This window comes from Megascapheus bottae, chromosome 4 (genome assembly GCF_031878675.1).
Source record: "Megascapheus bottae isolate mThoBot1 chromosome 4, mThoBot2.hap1, whole genome shotgun sequence".
NCBI lineage: Eukaryota > Metazoa > Chordata > Mammalia > Rodentia > Geomyidae > Megascapheus > Megascapheus bottae.
In genome coordinates this window covers 40,887,689-40,905,426 of record NC_143512.1, presented here as the reverse complement: position 1 = coordinate 40,905,426, position 17,738 = coordinate 40,887,689, and the positions used below count along the sequence as shown (strand labels likewise).

The following is a 17,738-nucleotide window of genomic DNA, read 5'->3' as shown; positions in this document are numbered from 1 at the left end:
TTAGATCACATAGTCCAATTATGAAAACAATTTTGCATATATGTTTCATTTTGTAACATACTGGCATTTTCCAAGTTATATTAGTAAAAAAAAATCCAGCTTAGTATGCTCAGCTATACAACACTTCCTATTCAGAAGCAATTAAATCTCAGAAGATATGAAGTACATATAAGATTTATTAATTTTGAAACTCTGCTCTCTAGATTTTTCTTCTGAGTGAAAGGTGAAAGGTAATTGGGACTATGACATTTAAATAATGTTTGTATTATTCAAAATATTTTTGGATAGTACTAAAATCCCTTTAGAATCTAGACTCAGATTCAGCAACTTCAGCTGAACTTGGTTACTGAAGGTAAAGTTATACTGGCTAGAGTAAGTCCTAATATTTCTTCTTTTATATAAATGCTAAGATAAATTCTCAGAGTAAGCAAAACTGGGCAGTGTAAGCATCAAGTGTTCATTCATGATATAACAATAACACATTTTTTTCAAAGCAATAAATCCAATGAAACTATTTTTCTATAAAGTTTCTGATGGTTTTGTTTTTAAAACATATTTTAATAGGATTTTTCCCCATCAAATCTTACTAGAGTAACATCATGTTACGGAGATCTTATTTTATTTAAAAAAATATTAACAAAAATTACCTCCAGTTTTTTCAAAGTTGATTGAATAGTCGGGAAGTATTTAAAAGGTCAGTTTCCAGTTTCACTGCTATGGATTACTATAACATGAAATGTTTGTCACCTGTCGTGAGTTGTGAAAATCCCCCTGTATCCAATGTGTTTTGTTTGGATTGAGATGGCATGCAGTTGATGGCTGTGACCTTCATGGTGGCTTAGATCCCTGGCTGGCACTGATTTTTGATTTAGTGCCGATCTGCTGCGCTTGTCACAGGCTGCAAGGTGCTTTCCATGCACTAATGGAACAGCTCAAGGGCAGAGGGGCCCTGTAAATGTCTATCTCTCACCAACCAGGGCTAAATAGAGAGGTGAGTTTTCTACATGTGAATGACAGACTCTGAGATTACATGCAGAAGGAACGTGAAGTTTGAAACCCTGCACAGACTTGGTGAAAATAACAAGCATTTGCAAAGTGCAAACTCTAAGGTTATTTTGCCTGCTAATGAATATATATCTGTGCTGTTGGAATATTTAACACAAATACTGATAATATATCTTCATTTGGTGGCAGGGAACTAACAATTAGTTGATGCATCCTTTGGTTCAACTGTACTTGTTAATAAATTCTGCTACTTAATGATGTCTTCAACAGAAAATTGCCTATGTCCAAACTTTTCCTTCTAAGAAAACACAAAATGATATGATAATTGTTATAGAAAGAGATGAATCTAAAGAAGAAATATAAAAACTTGGCCTATGTATCATCTTGGCAAGGCATCTTGACCACTGAAAAATATTCCAGATATGAAATAATCAAACAAAAATACATAAAATTTGACTCTATACTCACTCTGGCTTATTTGAGAGTAACATGTGCCAAGAGACTAGCTAGCATATTATTAGTAAAACTATGAGACAGAAATCCTATTCATCCCTCAAATCTAAGTTCAAATGCAGTCTCCTCCAAAAGCAGTTCTTGCTTCTCCTAATACATTATCATTTCCTTCAACCTCTATATCTGATGTGTATTTTTTGTTATAATTCCTCATATGTATGATAGACATGCTTTACTTATTTCCTGTAAAACTGTAAGCTTCTTAAGTGTAAGAATCACATTTTTTTCTTGGCAATTCTGTGATCAAACCCAAGACCATGAACATGTAAGACTCTGCTACTGAGCTATACACGCCAGCTCTCCACTCCCTATTTATAACCATTGCCTTACCTAGCCCTGTGCCTGACACATTATAATCAACATATATGATAATACATACCTACAGCTTGGTAGCAGTCTCAGATTGATGAAACTTTAGAGTTATTGGTATTTGTGGTTATATTTTACCATTTATCATTTTCACATCTCTACTTCTTCAGTCACATCGCAGGCTCAGAAGTCTCATTTTAGATTTCTGATTTCTCTCTGGATATACTTCCTATTAGCAAGACCACATGCTCATCTGAACAAAACAACTCTATTAACTAAGCTTACCAAAACTCTCCCTTCCACATACCATTCAGATCTCATAGAAGTACCCTGTGATCTAGCAATTCCACTCCTGGGCATTTACCCAAAAGACTTCAGATAAGGATACAGTCACCAGCATAATCATGTTTATTGCAGCACTACTCACCATAGCCCAAGTATGGAATTAACCCAGATACCCCTGAATGAACAAATGGATTAAGAAGATATGAGATAGATAAATATATATATACATGCACATATAAACTGAATTATATAATTATTCTTTTATATATTATATATAATTAATTTTATATGTACATATAATGAAACTAAACTAATCTATTAGAAAGAATGATATTGCACCATTTGTAAAGAAATAGAAATCCTAGAAAAATTAGGTTAAGTGAAATAAGTTAGGCCTAGGGAAACAAAGGGCGCATATTTCCCTTATATGTGGAAGCTAGATTTAGCTTATAAACGTATAAGTAAATGGATTGAGTGGTATGCAAGTGTATACAAATGCATTAACTTAAATATGGTAGATTCAAGGGAAAACTCAAATGTATGATTTCTTAGAAAAGCAAAGTTCAGCAAAATAAAACACCAGGAAGTGGGTACTTGAAAGAAGTGGAGTAAGGTCAAGAAGAAAAAGATAGACAAATGAAGATGAGAAGTATGGGAAAATTCAGTAAAGAACTCAATATACATCCTTACATAATTAAGTAAGGGAAGGGATGGGTAAGGAGGGATGGGTGAGAATGTACAAAGGGATGACATTGATCAAGATATATTGCACTTATAAACCCCATTTTTTTTCTGTCAGTCGGGGACTTGAACTCTGGGCCTGGGTGGTGTCGCTGAGCTCTTCAGCTCAAGGCTACCACCCTACCCCTTGAGCCGTAGCATCACTTCCAGTTTTCTGTTGGTTAATTGGAGATGAGTTTCATGAACTTGGTGCCCAGGCTGGCTTTGAACCACAATCCTCAGATCTCAGCCTCTGAGTAGCTAGGATTACAGGCATGAGCCACCATGCCTGGCTATAGACTCCATTGTTAAATGGCAACTCCTCTGTGCAACTACTTAGAGATAATTTTTTTTGCCAGTCCTGGGGCTTGTACTCAAGGCCCGAGCAATGTCCTTGGGCTTTCTAAAGCTCTACCACTTGAGCCACAGCACTACTTCTGGCTTTTTCTATGTATGGGGTACCGAGGAATCAAACCTGGGTCTTTGTGCATGCTAAGCAAGCACTCTACCACTAGGCCCTAAAGATAATTTTTAAAAGAAAATATAAATATCATTCATTTCTCAGACGTGTTTGAAATCATCCCATCATGGGGAAACTTTTCAGTACATTCAATTACTTTTTATGAATCTTTGATTCACACACAATTAAATACCCTCAGCAAAGAGTACCAGTTGTGCACCCGGTACTAAAGGAAGTTATGATATAGTACTGGGTACCCTCAGGAGGGGCCAGCAGCATGCCAGGGAAAGCCTGAAGCTGAGATTGAGATATTTTAAAAACAGCCTATGGTTGGGAACTTAAGTGGTACAGTAGTTTTTAAACATTAAAAACAAAAAAATTTTATAACTATTTTATATTAAAATAAGAGGATAAAAAATGTACACAAAGCTGGATGCTAGCAAGGCAACACTAGGCAGTGGTAGGTAAGCACTCTACCACTGGGCCAATTGGACTCCAGTCCCAATTTCTGAGCTTTTTTTGCTCAAGGCTAGCATTCTGCCACTTGAGCCACATCTCTACTTCTAGATTTTGGTGGTTAATTGGAGATAAGAGTCATTTGGACTTTCCTGCTCAGGCTAGCTTCAAACTGTGATCCTTAGACCTCAGCCTCCGAATAGATAGGGTAACAAGTGTGAGTCACAGATGCCCAGCTATATAAATTATTTTTGCCAGTCCTGGGGCTTGAATTCAGGGCCTGAGCACTGTTCCTGAGTGTTCTCAAGGCTAGAGTTCTATCACTATGAACCACAGCACCACTTCTGGCTTTTTCTATGTATGTGGTACAGAGGAATTGAATCCAGGTCTTCATGCATGCTAGGCAAGCACTCTACCACTAGGCCAAACTCCCAGCCCTATAAGAATTTTTTAATGTAAAAATTCAAGAAATTTCTACTTCTACTATACTGTTTCTGTCCTCTTGAATGTGAATTCATTATGTGAATACAGTGTAAAGTGTAGAGGCAACATAGTTGATGGTTTTTGAGGAACCTTATCCATCTTCTAAAAGATATCAGTTTTGCAACTCTACCACTTCAAGGTACATCTAAACCACTGCATAACTGCAATAATTTAACAATCACCTTGCTTTCTTTCACAATAAATTCATTTTTTCTATGTAAAACAACAGCCTGTTAAGAACCCATTACCTTTAAAACTTTCAAAAGTCTGCATTTCAATTGTCTCACATTCTAAATGACCCAACTTCTCTCCTTTGTAGCTGAAAACTTTTCATTGTCCAATGGGCAGTATCATATAAGGTTCTACTTTTTAGCATTCCTGTTTCTCTATCTTCATTTATTCCTCTTATCAGGCATATCCATTCCAATATATTCAGCCATCAGCTCTATGCTAGTGTTTCCCAAATCCTTGTCTTTAATCCTGGCCTTTGATTTGTTCTCCAGTCTTCAGGTTCATATGAGATAGGTGTTACTACCATCTCCTTAAACCCTAAGGCACAATTTATCTCAAACTACTTTTCCTTCTATCAGAGAAGAAATGTAGAAATAATTTTTAACTTTTAATGGCCTACAGTCATTCTCTCACCCATTTCTTTGTCTATGATGTCATTCAAGCATGCGCAGTGCTTTCTACTACCATTGCCATAACTGTAGTCATGGCCATATGGCCTCAAGCCCAGAATGAGCTTCTCCAGTCCTGCATGCAGATTCGCAGTGGCTTGAGGGAACTTCACAGATTCTCAGGTCATCCCAGGCTTATAGACTTGGAACCTACAGATTAAAAAACCCTCTAAGGGACGCTCATCCATAGTCTGACTTGGAACCATTGTTCCAGTTGATCCTATGTCTCTACTCCAACACATCAATTTATCTAAATTCCAATAGCATCATAACATCTCAATATTAAAAGAATTGCATGCTGGTTTCCTACTGCCAAGAACATTAAGTTTACATTCTTTTGTCAATTTCTAACAGTCTCCACACCCTAGCTACTCTAAAGGATAGCCTCAAGTGTAACTAGGATTACAGACATGAAGCAGTGGGACCCCAGTTTCATTAATTTCATACTGTATAGCTGACATTTGTAAATTAACTCATTTCTTTCTCGTAACTTGATAAAGGTTTTAATAAAACTCATTTTCTAAATGAAGAATAAACACAAAAAGGTGAAATAATGAATATATAAATGAATAATGAATTTATAAATAGAAGAGTTGAAATTTAAATCTGGGTACTTTTTTTTTGCCAGTCCTAGGCCTTGAACTCAGGGCCTGGGCACTGTCCTTGGGCTTTCCTCAAGTCAGCACTCTGCCAGTTGAGACACAGCACCACTTCTGGCTTTTTCTTTTTTTTATTGTAATTAATAAAAGGGTTACATGATATTTGCCAGATAGAAGGTGCATTAATTCACATATATTGATACCCTTTCACATGTCTCCCCTCCACCACGCCCCCCTCCCGTCTTGGTTTTCCCCCCTTCCCTATCCAATTTCAAATAACCAAAAACAAATAAATCCAATATATCAGATAACAAAGTGAGATACTGTAACAATATGAGATAACCAAGGGACAGCAAAAGAGATGAGAGATAACATAGTACATTAAGGACAACAATCATTCATTGTATGGCTTTTGTTTCAATATCCTGGAGGTCTTTTCAACTTCTGGCTTTTTCTATGTATGTGGTACTGAGGAATGGAACCTGGGTCTTCATGCATGCTAAGTAAGCATTCTACTGCTAGGCCAAACTGCCAGCCAAACCGGGTACTTTTTACAAAGTTTTGCTCTTACAAAACACCATAGTTATAGAACATTAGTATCTCAGAAGGGGCTTTAGGGGCCATTTATCTGCTCATCTGCATAGCACTAAGAAAATACTTTTCTACTTATTAATCTTTATGTATTTGTTGATTTGAAGGCATCAGCTCAGGCTGGTCATAGTGGAACATGCCAGTGGTCAGGTGACTAATGTGGAAGGATCACCTGTTCCAGGCCAGCCTGGGCTACAGAGTGAAACCATGTATCAAAAAAAAAAAAAAAAAAAAAAGTATCTCAGGGCCGGGAGTTTGCCCTGGTGGTAGAGTGCTTGCCTGTACATGCACCTGCACCAAGACCCAGGTTCGATTCCTCAGTACCAGATACATAGAAAAAAGCTGGAAGTAGTGCTGAGGCTCAAGTGGTAGAGCTCTAGCCTGTCCAAGGACAGTGCTCAGGCCCTGAGCTCATGCCCAGGACTGGCAAATATATAAATATATATATATGTGTGTGTGTGTGTGTGTGTGTGTGTGTATTTATTTATTTATATACACAAATATATAGTACCTACTCTCTGTTCACTTCCTTGTTTTTTCCTTCTATTTACTACATAACTTTTTAAACAATCCTTAGTATATGCATATTAGTTATACTGATAACATAATATTAGGACCAAAATAGGCAAATAAAAATCCCTCTGAACAGGGCTGGGAGTTTGGCCTAGTGGTAGAGTGCTTGGCTAGCATGCACGAAGGCCCGGATTCGATTCCTTGGTACCACATATGTAGAAAAAAAAAAGCCAGAAATGGTGCTGAGGCTCAAGTGATAGAGCTCTAGCCTTGAGAAAATCCAAGGACAGTGCTCAGGCCCTGAGCTCAAGCCCAGGACTGGCAAAAAAAAATCCCTCTGAACAAAGCAGTCCATTTTGGAGAATGTTGAAGTGATCCAATGTACATATATTTCTAGACATCTGCTGCAATTTCTTAAAAGAAAATTTGATTATATAAGTTGGGAGCTATGTTTATGTGTGTGTACATGTTTAGTTAACAGTGTTGGGGGAAATAAGAGTTAAAGGAATATGCCTTTAAAAGTAGAATAGACATCAAATTTTTTATAACAAAGAAATAAGTGACTTGCTTTTCACCTTGATTCTATTTCACTCCTGACACACAGAACTGCTGAGCCCCAGGGTGTGTATATGGCTAAAGGGGCACCAGAAGTCACTAGATCTAAATGGCACTCCATGGGATGCAATAAGACACTTCTATCAGCTCATATCAATGGGAAAAAGTAAGACACAAGACTAAGAAGAGAATCCAATATAGGTAGTACATGAAGCAGATATCATATCTTGAATTAGGCACTGGAAATTTGAGCCCTATTAAAATGCTAAAACCAAATGAGGTAGAGCGACAGAGTCCATTGCTCTATTTACACTGATATTGGCTTGCACATACTTACTAGTAGCTTTAGTAGTAAAGGTAATAAGCGGGTCTAGATTTTTCATGCTTTGGAGTTTGGGAATAGCATCAATAATTGAAATCCACAGATAATATCAAATTTTAATTTTAGTCAGGATATTAAGCTGTTTCCTCCTCAATGAAGATTTTATTGCATTAGCTAACAAACAGCACAACTGGCTGTCTTGCATTTCAGCTCTTAGGGTTTTTTTTCTTTATACCTCTAGAGTTTTTGAACAGATATTATTGAGCCACTAAAAAACAAGAGTTGTGCATTGTCTCACCTTGTCCACTGTGACCAGCTACTGAGTGCATATTTGCAAGATGGATGACCAGTGCTGGTGTTGAAACAAAAGCACTACTTTTCATCCTCTCAGACTGCTTGCTTCATGTACACACAGCAGCAGCATTACAGGTTTAGTGAATATCTCTATTCCCAGAAAAGGAATACAAATACCTCATGAACAGGACTATTTTAAAATGTTACCTTTACAAACTAACATGTACTTAAATAACTGTGTTGTAGATGCCCTACAACAAGAAAAAAATAGGACCAGAATTGATGCTATTCTGAATCACCTATGAATTTTATTTAAAATAAAGCTTAATAGGTTTGGGCCCAAGAATGTATTTTAATAAGTATCTCTCCTCCCTTCACACATTCCCTCCCTCTCTCCTCTTACTCCTGTCCCAACTTCACACACACCAGTGATTTGGAAGTGGAAGACATATGACCCATACTTTAAAACAAAAACAAACAAAAACCTTAGTGCCCAAGGCATGAAGAAAATGTTTGGTCTCCTGGTTCCACAACCCCCAAATAGGTAAAATCTAAATCAGCTCCTGACTTAAAGACCATGTTAAAGATCCAATTCCATTTCCTCTAAAGTGAGAAAAAATAGGAATGTTTGCTTATGTTTTGTGTGTAGCTTTAAGGTGCAGAGGGCTGCTTAAGGGCAGAATTAGGTATATAGGACATTTTACGTACAAAACAGCAATACTGTCCAGCCAGAATATGATTCTGCCATGCTCTGATCCAGGCAGAACAAACAGCTGCTGAGACCAAACCATGACAAGGGCTATTTTTGCCCGTGACATTGGAGAATTTATTCAAGAACAGTTTCCCTTTGTGCCAGGATTCCCACAGTACAGCTACAAAGGTTATTTAGTCCTTGGTTCATCTGTTGTTTAAATTTTCTCAAATACCTAAGATAAAGCTAATCATTCTTCCCAGGATTATGGACTCCATAAACTCTGCTAGCTGGCAATGAAACCCCTCATCCCCTATTTCCTCTTGTCCCATATGCTTTGCAGTAATAATCCAAATTACTTCTCCTAAAGGTCACAAAGTTCACAAGAGACTTTATGAGGATTAAACAGTATAATGTCCATGAAAACATTCTGTAGAACATGCTAGATTTATTAAATAGTATGTAGCAGAAAGGATCAGAACTATGGAAGTCCAATCAAAGTAGCCTCTCTCTCTCCCTCTCTTCTTCCTTCCCTCTCTCCCTCCCTCCCTCTCTCTCTCTCCCTCTCCCTCTCTCCACCTATCTCCTGGCCCCTTCTGTCTCTCTCTTCCCTTCTCCCTACTACTGGAAATTGAACCAATGCAAGTGTTCTACCTCAGGCCTTATGTTTCTTTTAATAGAGATGTGATCATGGGCTGTCCTTTTTACAAAGCTCTTCTGTGTGTTTGGCTCTCTAATCCCTAAGGTGGAGGTTTGTGTTATACATGCAAGATTCCTAAGGACAGTAGCAGAGAAGTACTAAACCTAAGATTATTTTGTCTTCATTTCTGTTATACAGAGCTAGCAATATGATTAGTCCTGCCTTTCTCTGGTTTTGGCCCACTGTTCAAACTCTTACACACTTTGTGGTTTGTGCTTTCAGGTTCTTCCATCAATTTAAGATTAAAAGTCTTGTGAAATATTAATGAAATAATGTATTAAAAGAAAAATGTTCCTATAATACCACAACATTTTAATGCCTCATTAAAATCATTAGCAATGCTAATATTAAAGGACTTACTTCATATTTTAAGGGGGCAAAAAATAAATCATAATAAAATGTTAATATTACATCTGGAAACATATTCTATAATATTTTTCTATATGGGCTTTACATAGTTTAAAGATGATACTCTAAGGTCATACTATTAAGTACATGTGATTAGGTTTTATCTGATTGAAATTCATATTCTATTATTTTATAATATTCATTAAATGCTGTGAATATTGTTTGTGTTTTTCATTTATGAGAAAAATATATGGTGTGCCTATCAACCAGCCAGAGCTCTCATGGAACTCAGGTTGCAAACAATGACATGCTTCACTGACCTGGATGACTTACAGAAGTCATTTATATTCAGCACTCTCATTTACACTATTTTTAAAAATGAGTAAGAGACATATATTAATAGCAAGAAACTGGTAGGATGATTGCATCACTACCCATCTCCAGACTTATTGCAACACTTCATTTTCCATCAGCTGAACTGACATGGGAATGTAAATGTCGTATATAACAGTCATACAAAATTTTACTACTGAAGTAACAAAGGCAAGTGTGACAGTTTCCTTCTCTTTGTTGACCAACTTTCAATTGGAAAGCATAGGGATGCAATACCAAGGCAAATTTCTGGCTAGCTTGTTGTTGAAGGTAATGCCTTTTGCCATTGACTGAGGTAAGTAGCAGAGAGATGTTCTCTGAAATAGATCTACAATCCCTGTGGTGAACGTACAGTGCAACGTTGGGCATTCTTAAGAAATTTGGGCCATGGGGCCGGGAGTTTGGCCTAGTGGTTAAAGTGCTTGCCTAGCATGCATGAAGACCCGGGTTCGATTCCTCGGTACCACATACATAGAAAAAAGCCGGAAGTGGTGCTGAGGCTCAAGTGGTAGAGCTCTAGCCTTGAGAAAGTCCAAGGACAGTGCTCAGGCCCTGAGCTCAAGCCCAGGACTGGCAAAAAAAAAAAAAAAAGAAATTTGGGCCAGGAGTTTGGTAGTGTGCTTGCCTAGCATGCACAAAGACCTGGGTTCAATTCCTTGGTACCACATACACAGGAAAAAGCTGGAAGTGTGCTGTGGTTCTGGTGGTAGAGCATTAGCCTTGAGAAAACCCAGGGACAGTGTTCAGGCCCTGAGTTCAAGCCCTAGGACTGGCAAAATTAATACTAACAACATCTTAAGAAATTAGTTTCTAAGAATAATTTGGTGTTGTCATTTAGGCCCAGAAAAATATTAAAAATAAATAAGGTTGTAAGAGTATAGTGCTTATCTTATATGCACAGGTATGATCAACAGCACTGCAAAAAGACCATAAAAATAATAGCTAGGCACTGGTGGCCAGAGTTCAAGTCCAGAACCAGAACTAAAAATGAAAGGAAAAAAAGCCAACTGAAAAAAAATCAAAGCTGGGTGCAGTGGTTCATGCCTGTAATCCTAGCTACTCAGGAGGCTGAGATCTGAGGATTACAGTTCAAAGCCAGCCTAGACACATGAAAGTCCATGAGACTCATCCCCAATTAGCCACCAGAAAAATGAAAGTGGTGCCTTAAGCTGAAGAGCTCAGGGACAGTGTCCAGGCCCAGAGCTCAAGTTCTACCATCGACCAAATAAATAATAATAATAAAAATAAATTAAAATTAAAATAATAAAATAATTAGCAAAAGAAAAAATTCTTTTTTTTTTGCCAGTCCTGGGCTTGAGCTCAGGGCCTGAGCACTGTCCTTGGACTTTCTCAAGGCTAGAGCTCTACCACTTGAGCCTCAGCACCACTTCCAGCTTTTTTCTACATATGTGGTACCGAGGAATCGAACCCGGGTCTTCATGCATGCTAGGCAAGCACTTTAACCACTAGGCCAAACTCCCGGCCCCCAAAAGAAAAAATTCTATCCATTAAAGAATTCTCATTCATTCCTAGATAAAACCAGGTATTAGGGCTGGAAACATGGCTCAAGTGTTAGATAGTTAGCTATGAGCAAGTAAGACAAATAAGTAAGCACAAAGCCCTGAGTTCAAGCTTCAATACTGGAAGTCATTTAATAAATAAATAAGCAAGCATCAGTCACTAGTCACATCCAATCTCTCAGCACAGCTATTTGGTATTTCATTGTATTGAAAACAACTTGGTAGTGATGTGATTTTTCACTTGGGTCTGATTTCTCTCAGGATATCTATCATTTGAATGTTTCTTTACAAGTGAATATTAACCATGGGTGTGCATATATATATATTCCTATTAAAATATATCATGCAAATGTATATTATTTAAATATCAATAATTATCACTTAAATCATTACATGACTAAAAATGAATGATCTTATTGGTTATAAACAACTGAAGGAGTCAGGGATGGATGCTTTCAAAGGAAATGTGAATAAATTATTTGAAAACAGTAATATTATTTCACATAGTACATAATATACCACAGATGTAGCTAATTTTCACATTAGCATTCTAAAATACAGTACTGACATTTTATAGTAGCATAGCTAAACCAAAGCACTAAAAAATCCAAAATTATTGAAATCCAAAGATGTAAAAGGTATGTGTTGTATATCAAAGAATTTAGTTTAGCTTTCTCAATTAAATTATCATTAGTTATATAGTCTATTAAGGGTTAAAGAATCATATTTAAAGCATACACAAGTGCTAAAGATGATAAAGCCATTAAAAAAATCCAGTTACATCTTCCTTAGCCATCCATCTCTTTAGAGAGCAAATTAAGTGTTCCAATCTAGTAAGCAACAAAAGAAATAGTTGACAAACGGTGAAATATGAACATCAATGGTAAGTTTTGAATTTACCCTATTTATCTTGAATGTAAGATCTTATGACCCACTAAAATTCAGTTCACAGTGTTTTATGAAAAATAATGGCTGAAATTGAATGTCTTAATTTACATTTAATGCAATTAAGAATGGTTTAAATGATGACTGATGAAGAGCACACACAAATGTCAGTCAGTTTCATCAGAATAAATTGAAGTCAGTGTCAATGAATGCTCCACTGATAAATCCCACTTTACATAAAATTAATAAAAATAAAGAAATATAATCCTTAACTAATTACAAAATGGTCTGGAATTTCCCTGAATTCATGGGAAAAACCTATGTAACTGAGAAAGCTACAATGTTGTTTGGAAATTGTTGGGTATTTTTAATGTTAAATAATATCTTAAGTGACTCTATCAGAAACAGTTCCATAGAATCAAAGGATAAAATCTCCCACATTAAGTTCTATAATATTCATGATGAAGGGCAAAAGGAGAAAAAGAAATATGGTAGAGGATGAAGAAAAATGAGGAAGAAAAATGAACTATGAGCAGGAGGAGAGAAAGGTAGGGGAGAAAGAAAAAGACAAAAAGAAAGAGGGAGAAAAAGAAAAAAAAAGAGTTTTAAGTATTGTTTTTAAAAAGAAAGAAAGAGAAAGAGGGAGGAAGGGAGGAAGGGAGGGGGAAGGAAGGAAGGGAAGGAAGGGAGGGAAGGGAGAGAGGGAAGGAGGGAGAGAAGGAGGGAGGGAAGGAAGAAAGAAGCTGAAATTACATTTGCAGAATAAATACACTTGGCAGAAATCTTTTCAGGTTACCACACTCATGTTTCCACAGCCAGTCCCAAGCACAATTCTGGGTTCACATCTCGCTTTATAAACTGCCTAAAGTTTTGCTGCAAATGATTCATTCTCTCATTGAATGCTTTGATGTCATGCTACAAAGACTATACGTATTCTGGTTAGATTGTTAGTTTGCAGAGAGCACTCTTCCTCCCTGGTAGACCCTGAAGCTTTGTGGATTGGAGCAGATGTTGCTGCTTTTGAAGTTAATAGAAACTTTATGGACCATTTTTCTCTTTCTAGTCCAGGAGCAAATGTCAACTGTAGTTGTATTCAAAACCTGAATTCTTGGCTCAAGTACTAATTGCTGTTAATGTGTTAAAATCCCAATTCTCAGGGAAAGGGAGAAAGTGTTTCTCAAATGGAGGAAACTGCATTAATATTTCCATTCTTAGTGTCTGGATAAAAAAAATAAGTTAGGCTTCTGAGCCACATAATATGCGAGCAATCATGAAAGGCCTAAAATATAAGTTTCTCTAGGTTTGTTGCTTAGGGTATTTGGGGTGAAATGAATGTTGAAACTCCAAAGAATATGAAAACCTGTTCAGAAAGATAGACTAGAAGTGAGATGAGAAGGTTCAATTTATAAACCTGTCCTATCAAGAACAATTGATCATATTACTCTTTGTATAGCACTTTAGAACTAACAATCATTCCCATTATGGCATGTACTACTTTTTAATATTATTCTACCTGTTTCAAAGATGAGTGAAGCATTCAAAAATTAAAAGACACAGGAAGTAGCGATGCTGAGGTTCAAATTCAGGTCTTTTCATTCTATATATTCTGTTGGATTTGTTCACCTATGTTTGCTCTGGTTCTGTGAGCAGCTAACAGAAAAGTATTTTTATTTTATTTCATATAGTGAATATCTAACCCAGTTGGAACTCCTAATAGTATGAAGTGCAGACATTTTCCAGTGGCAATTTGTACCTAACCATTTCCTAATAGTCCAGCATAAATTAAGATAATGAGTGAATGAAGATAAGACTTGGCACTAGTGCCTACACCTGTAATCTTACCCACTTTGGAGGCTGAGACATGGAAGAGTGTGGTTGAAAGCCAGGCAGGTCAGAAAAGTCCACAAGACACCATCTTCAAAACGACCAGCAAAAAATGAGGGCTAGGGATGTGATGATTCAAGTGATAGAATGCCCCCAAAAAAGACAAGTAAATGCAAGGGCCTGAGTTTAAGCCCCAATACTGGCGGGGGGTGGGGGGAGAAAGGAAAAAAGAAATGATCCTTCATTCCTTTCTTCCTTCTTTTTCTCTCTACTTCCTTCCTCCCTCCCATGGTGCTTGCCTTTCCTTTCTTTTTTATTATTACTATTACTATTATGCCAATCCTGGGTTTGGACTCAGGGCCTCAGTGCTGCCTCTTAGCTTCTGCAGCTTAAAGCTAGTAGTGCTCTACCACTAGAGCTACAGCTCTGCTTCTAGCTTTTTTTTGGGGATGATTAGTTGAAGATAAGAGTCTCATGAACTTTCCTGCCTAGGATGGCTTTTTGAACTAGGTTTCTTAGATCTCAACTTCTTGAATAGCTAGGATTATAGGTGTGAGCCATTGGTGCCTGGCTTCTTTATTATTTTTAGGTAGCTGTACAAATGATTTTAATTCAACATGTCATGAGTGCTATGCGTTTTGACCAATGTCACTCCTTCTATCTTTCTTGTCCATCTGTTCCAACCCCACTCATCCTCTTAAGTTAGATTGAATATTATGACTATCCTCACCCACCTTTCCCCTCTCCATTCAGACAAAACCAAACTTAGTAACCCTGTGTATTAGGAGGCAGTGAGTCATCCCAGTACTGAAAAGTTGCCTACTAAGAAATATCTTCCCCTCTATCATAGCATATTATCTCTCATTTCAGAAACTTTTGTATCAAGACAAAGTTTTGTGAGGCAAGGGTTATTTATTTACAGTGTTAGGGATCAAAGCCTGGGCTTCCTGAATGCTAGACAAGTGATGGACCACAGAGGTACATCCCTAGCCCTAAGCAGTTTCTTAGTCAACTTCATTAAGCAATTTCTTTCAGTTAATTGATATTTACTTGACCAAAATACCAATTAGCAATTAAGTTTTCATTAACTATTAATATTTGATATTTTCATTGTGCATCTCCCATTAGATCCATATGCCCACTAAAGTAATGCATAACACGGTCTCTATAGTTCCAAGGCTCTCTAGTCCCTTCCTTCCTTTTTTTTTTTTTTTTTGCCAGTCCTGGGCTTGAGCTCAGGGCCTGAGCACTGTCCTTGGACTTTCTCAAGGCTAGAGCTCTGCCACTTGAGCCTCAGCACCACTTCCAGCTTTTTTCTATGTATGTGGTACCAAGGAATCGAACCCGGGTCTTCATGCATGCTAGGCAAGCACTTTAACCACTAGGCCAAACTCCTGGTCGCCCTTCCTTCCTTTTTATAGATCAAACATATACTGCACAATTGAACATGGTGCCACAGAGACACTATGTAAGTGTATCTCTGTCCTTAAAGATGTTATCATCAAAAGCCCCTTTCTGACTAGGACAGAGATGTTTTCAGTTCTTTTACCTAGCCACCCACAGTGAGATCTTGAGACTAAACCAAGCACAAAATACGGAATATGTGCTAATCAACTGCGAGATTCTCTTTGAAAGAGTACGTTTTTCAGCACATTACCACAACATTCATAGCCCCTACTCAATACAGAATTTACAAGCTATTTAAATGTATCTCTGCAGAAAGGACTCATGGTGGAATCAAATATACAGCTTATCCCAAGTAGTTAACTGACAGATCTTCCCCCACAATCTTCCTCCTTTCCACAGTCTAAGGGACAGTTCTGCTTTCAAGCACCAAAGCTCACAAGTTTTGTAGGAAGGGGATAAAGACTATGAATGCTTACTTCAAGTACTTTCATCAGAACTTACTCGGGTCTACAAAGCATCAAACACATTATCCCTCTCCTTCCTAATACTACTGTCCATACCTCTCTGAGCAGCATTTAAAGAGGGTTATGGAAAGACATTATAACACTGCTCTAACTGGCTCCACGTTCACATCTGGCACCATAGGCAATTTTCTGAAAGACAGAGCTAATGTCCCTCAGTGCTTGTTTCTTCCTACCGATTCCCTACCCCATCATAGATAAGAAGTCATTTTGAAAGACTTACTTTTCAAATGAGTTAAATTCAGTTCTATGTGGGCAGCAAATTCTGTTTAGTAAACTTGGTTTATGATCTCACCTCTTCCTTTTCCCCAAATTCCTGATGATACATCACATATGGTGCCAGCAGCCTAGAGGGAGAAGATCAGACATTTTAGATATTCGGTGGGGGTGACATATAATCCAATAAACAGTGTAGGTTTTTATGTACATTTTTTCTTTTGGCTTTAAGGAATCATTATTCAATATATTTCTCATATTGAAGAATCTAAGGCTAATGCTTTGACTTGATTTTTTTTCTACCGGTATAAATAGTATGGACACAGTAAAAGTACTTGAGAGAGCCTAATGAACCATTTCTTACACCCCATTACCTTTAGTCTGATATGACAGAGAGAGCAGGCACTAATTATCCTCTCTTTCACAGACAGTGGCATAGATCTACAGTAGGTCTTAAAGCAGGACTTCCATACACCTTAATGCTTCCTTGAAGAATATATTCATATTTTACTCTTGTTGCAATTTTAAGTTACCTTCCTACTTTTTCTAAACACTAAGAACATACAGTTAATAGTTCTTAACTTCTAGAGACTAAGCATAAAATTATAACACACTTTTTTAAATATAAAAAAATCATACTTAACCAAAGCATACATCCATGGGAAAATGGCCTAAAAGTGCACTTAAGAAATTAAACATTCATATACATAACTTTTTTCCCTCTGAGACATATAAATGACTTGCTACATAGTCCTTTACTCATGATATATTATGTATATATATTGTAGAATTTCATCTGATGTAATGAATGTTTTCTTCCAGTATTATACCACTCTAACTTATAAAATAAATATCTTTGTAGTTTCTGAAAGAAAAAATCAAAGGAGCAACTGTGACACTTGAATCAGAGTTGAGACAGTGAGAAAAAAGGAAGACCTTTACAGTTAGAGAATTTAGTAATCTAGAAAATGGCAGATTGTCTAAGATTTATGAAGGCTCTATTAAGGATAGCAAACTATTCTGTCATTAATACTTAAATATCCTACTGCATTATACATTAAATATTTTGGGAAATATTTAATTGGTATCAGGGAAGATCTTTCTTACATAGCAGAAAAAGACTCAAGAGCAGGGAACAGATCTTAGGGTAGAGAGTCGAATCAAAATAACCATGAAACATCAAATAGGTTGCAGCTGTGCTTAGCTGTGCCCAAACTATTGAAGCCTTCAGAGAGCCAGGCAGGAGCCCTTGATACAGTTGAGAGCAGCTTGTTTAGTCCAGGGTAGATATTACGGTGTTTTTCAGTTATCATAAAATTGAAACACTTGGGGACACACTTCTCTATTGAAAAATGCTTTCTTGGGAAAGCTGCTTCTCTATTCCTGGTTTGTTCTTGCTGGTGAACTAGGAGTTGTCTCATGTATATGGAAGCATGAAGAGAGAACAAGGCTTCCAAGTGTTTGCACTA

The 17,738-nt window shown here is 37.1% G+C and overlaps 1 protein-coding gene across 3 annotated transcripts in view; it reads right to left on the bottom strand.

Annotated features, from left to right (window-relative positions):
• Wdr41 (WD repeat domain 41) overlaps positions 1-17,738 on the bottom strand; it is a 110,034-nt gene that overhangs the window by 72,500 nt on the left and 19,796 nt on the right. For all 3 annotated transcript variants that reach the window (XM_090331723.1, XM_090331726.1, XM_090331724.1), the window contains one exon: positions 16,349-16,400. In XM_090331723.1, the coding sequence (XP_090187849.1) occupies positions 16,349-16,400 (52 nt within the window). The remainder of the gene's footprint in view (positions 1-16,348; positions 16,401-17,738) is intronic.